At 37.4% G+C, this 2,361-nt stretch overlaps 1 protein-coding gene across 1 annotated transcript; it reads right to left on the bottom strand.

The window, feature by feature from the left end:
* Nucleotides 1-369: 369 nt before the first annotated feature.
* LOC114357079 (carbonyl reductase [NADPH] 3-like) lies at nucleotides 370-1,596 on the bottom strand. Its single transcript, XM_028310531.1, has one exon. It carries the CDS (start codon nucleotides 1,474-1,476, stop codon nucleotides 628-630), a length of 849 nt encoding a protein of 282 aa, XP_028166332.1. The 5' UTR covers nucleotides 1,477-1,596; the 3' UTR covers nucleotides 370-627.
* Nucleotides 1,597-2,361: the final 765 nt, after the last annotated feature.

The following is a 2,361-nucleotide window of genomic DNA, read 5'->3' on the forward strand; positions in this document are numbered from 1 at the left end:
GAACCAGACTCAGAACCAGAGCTCCCGGGTTCGATTCTCAGTGGGGGCAAAGTTTCTGCCTGGTTAGGTTTGGTGGTAGGGCTTGTTCTAAAAAGTGCGTTTGGCTAGCTACCAACTTTACTTTAGTCTGTCGCTCGCTAGAACTACAATGTTAATGGATGGTTGTGTTTCGGCAGTTGGAGGTAGGTAGTACCTAATAGCCTCTGTGGTTGAGGATTCCGGATGAAGCTTGCTTCCATCTTCGGCCTGATCATCGCTTTCCATCAGTCTCATGTGATCCTACCGCAGTTCAAGAGGATGAATGAAATAAAAAGCTTTGAAGGGTTTCATTTGATACGTTTATTGGTAAAGGCCTTTTTAATTTTCACACAAACCTGGTAAAAGTAAGAAGCAAACATAAGGTAAGGTACTTTCTTAATGCATTTTGAAATACGATATGGGTTCTGGTTATTGAACTCTTGGGTCCAGGCGATAAATAATAAGATAAGACATTAAAATTAATCATGTGCTTCTTTCTTTTTATCCTAAAACCATTATATTCTCTTTACAATATAGGTCGATTATAGGGTGTACGCATTATGAAATAAATTAGGTTACACACCGTAAATTGACAGTATTTTGTTAAAATTACCAAATTCCTTTACAATAATATTCGCCGTTGGGGTCGTACCAATCTACAATTTTCTTATTGTGCCACAAGAAAACCCCTTTCAGGTTTGGAGAAGCTTCCAAAATCAGATATAGAACTAGTTTAGCTGCTTCATCTGCGTCTGTCACTCCCTTGCCATTGGCCATGTCAGTTTTTACCAACCCTGGATGAACAGCATTTAAAGAAATGTCCTTATATTTCTTTTGCTGTACCATAGTAAGTGCTGTCACCGCGATTTTCGACACCCTATGCTCAGCATGCTTCCCATCATCAGCGAAATCCGCCGTATCAAACGTTCCGTTCCTCACACTCTCTAAATATTCGTCAACGAACTCATTAATATCGTCAACTTCTAAATCCGGGTTCAATAAAGCATCGATCCATTGTTTATTCTTCAAATTCGAAAGATGACCACAAGAACTCGATATGTTTACCACTCTAGCACCCTTAATCAGCAATGGGTACAAGTATTTTTCCACTCTCAATAAACTTCTGTAGTTCGTATCGACGTTCCGTTTCGCGGCTTCATAGTCTGGATAGATCTTGTCCCATTCCAATATGGCGGCGTTGTTCACCAAAACGTCAAACCCGCCGTGTTGTGTTTTGATGAAATCAGCAAATGTTTTCACGCTTTCTTCGTTTGTTACGTCAAGCTGGTGGTATTTGGGATTGAATCCAAGGTCTTTCAACTTTTTCACGGCTTCCAGTGATCTTTGGTCATCCCTCGAGGTCAAATAAACAGTGCCATCGAACTTTTCGCAGAGTCCTTTCACTATAGCGAAGCCTAGACCCTTGCTTGCACCTGTTACGACGGCCACTTTTGCCATTTTACACAGCAAATTACTTAGGTATTACTTCATCAATCAATTATTGAGCACTATCACTTTCGATGTCTGTTAATGTCAGCACTGGAGACGCGAATAAGAAAGACAAAACAATCGCGCAGTGCGTTAGTACACAGAACGATAATAACGTATCAAGGTCAAAGTTTGTATATTATTATTTGGTATGATATAATATTTGAGTAAATATTATTAACTTTCCACTGTTGTTGACTTCAGTTTATCTATTAAAATGTCGTTGGGTAAGGACAATGTCTGAGAAAAAGATTTATTAGGTACTTACTTAGATAAATAAAAATAGTCTCAAGTAAGTATTCATACACACGTCCCAAGGCTGCTGAGTGCTAACGCCTATTAACAAAGTTCAAAGCCATAATGATAAAGAAAAACAATGCATTTTCCCGTACAAATCCCAAATACGGTAATTTTTACATGAGGAAATAAAATGATGATCTGCTCTGGGTGAATTTTAATTAAATTATAACAACTTAGGGTGGCTATCACGTTCTTGTTGGTGCGCCCTATTAACATTCAAATGGTTTGTTTCTCTTAAGCTAGCTAACTACTGGCAAAATGGGGACTTCAGCAGGTAGAGTTAACAGTTGTTAATCGGGAAAGCTTACCAATATGAAGCAGTATTGTTAAAATAATATTTTGTTTGATTGATTGAATTGAACGCCTACAAAAAAAATGTAAAACTCTATCTAGCAACGGCAACTTTGCTAAAATAATTTTGGAGTAAGATTGTAAGTTCGCATTAAATGTTTTATTTCGATATATTACTAGTATTAACTTTCAAAGTTTAATCATTACTCAATTTATTTTGTTTCAATTAGTAAAGATAAATCTCGGATTTCGTTTCAATAGTAT

The sequence above is a fragment of the Ostrinia furnacalis genome, unplaced genomic scaffold, assembly GCF_004193835.3.
Source record: "Ostrinia furnacalis isolate ACB-3 unplaced genomic scaffold, ASM419383v2 OfSCF3022, whole genome shotgun sequence".
In the NCBI taxonomy this organism is placed as follows: Eukaryota; Metazoa; Arthropoda; class Insecta; order Lepidoptera; family Crambidae; genus Ostrinia; species Ostrinia furnacalis.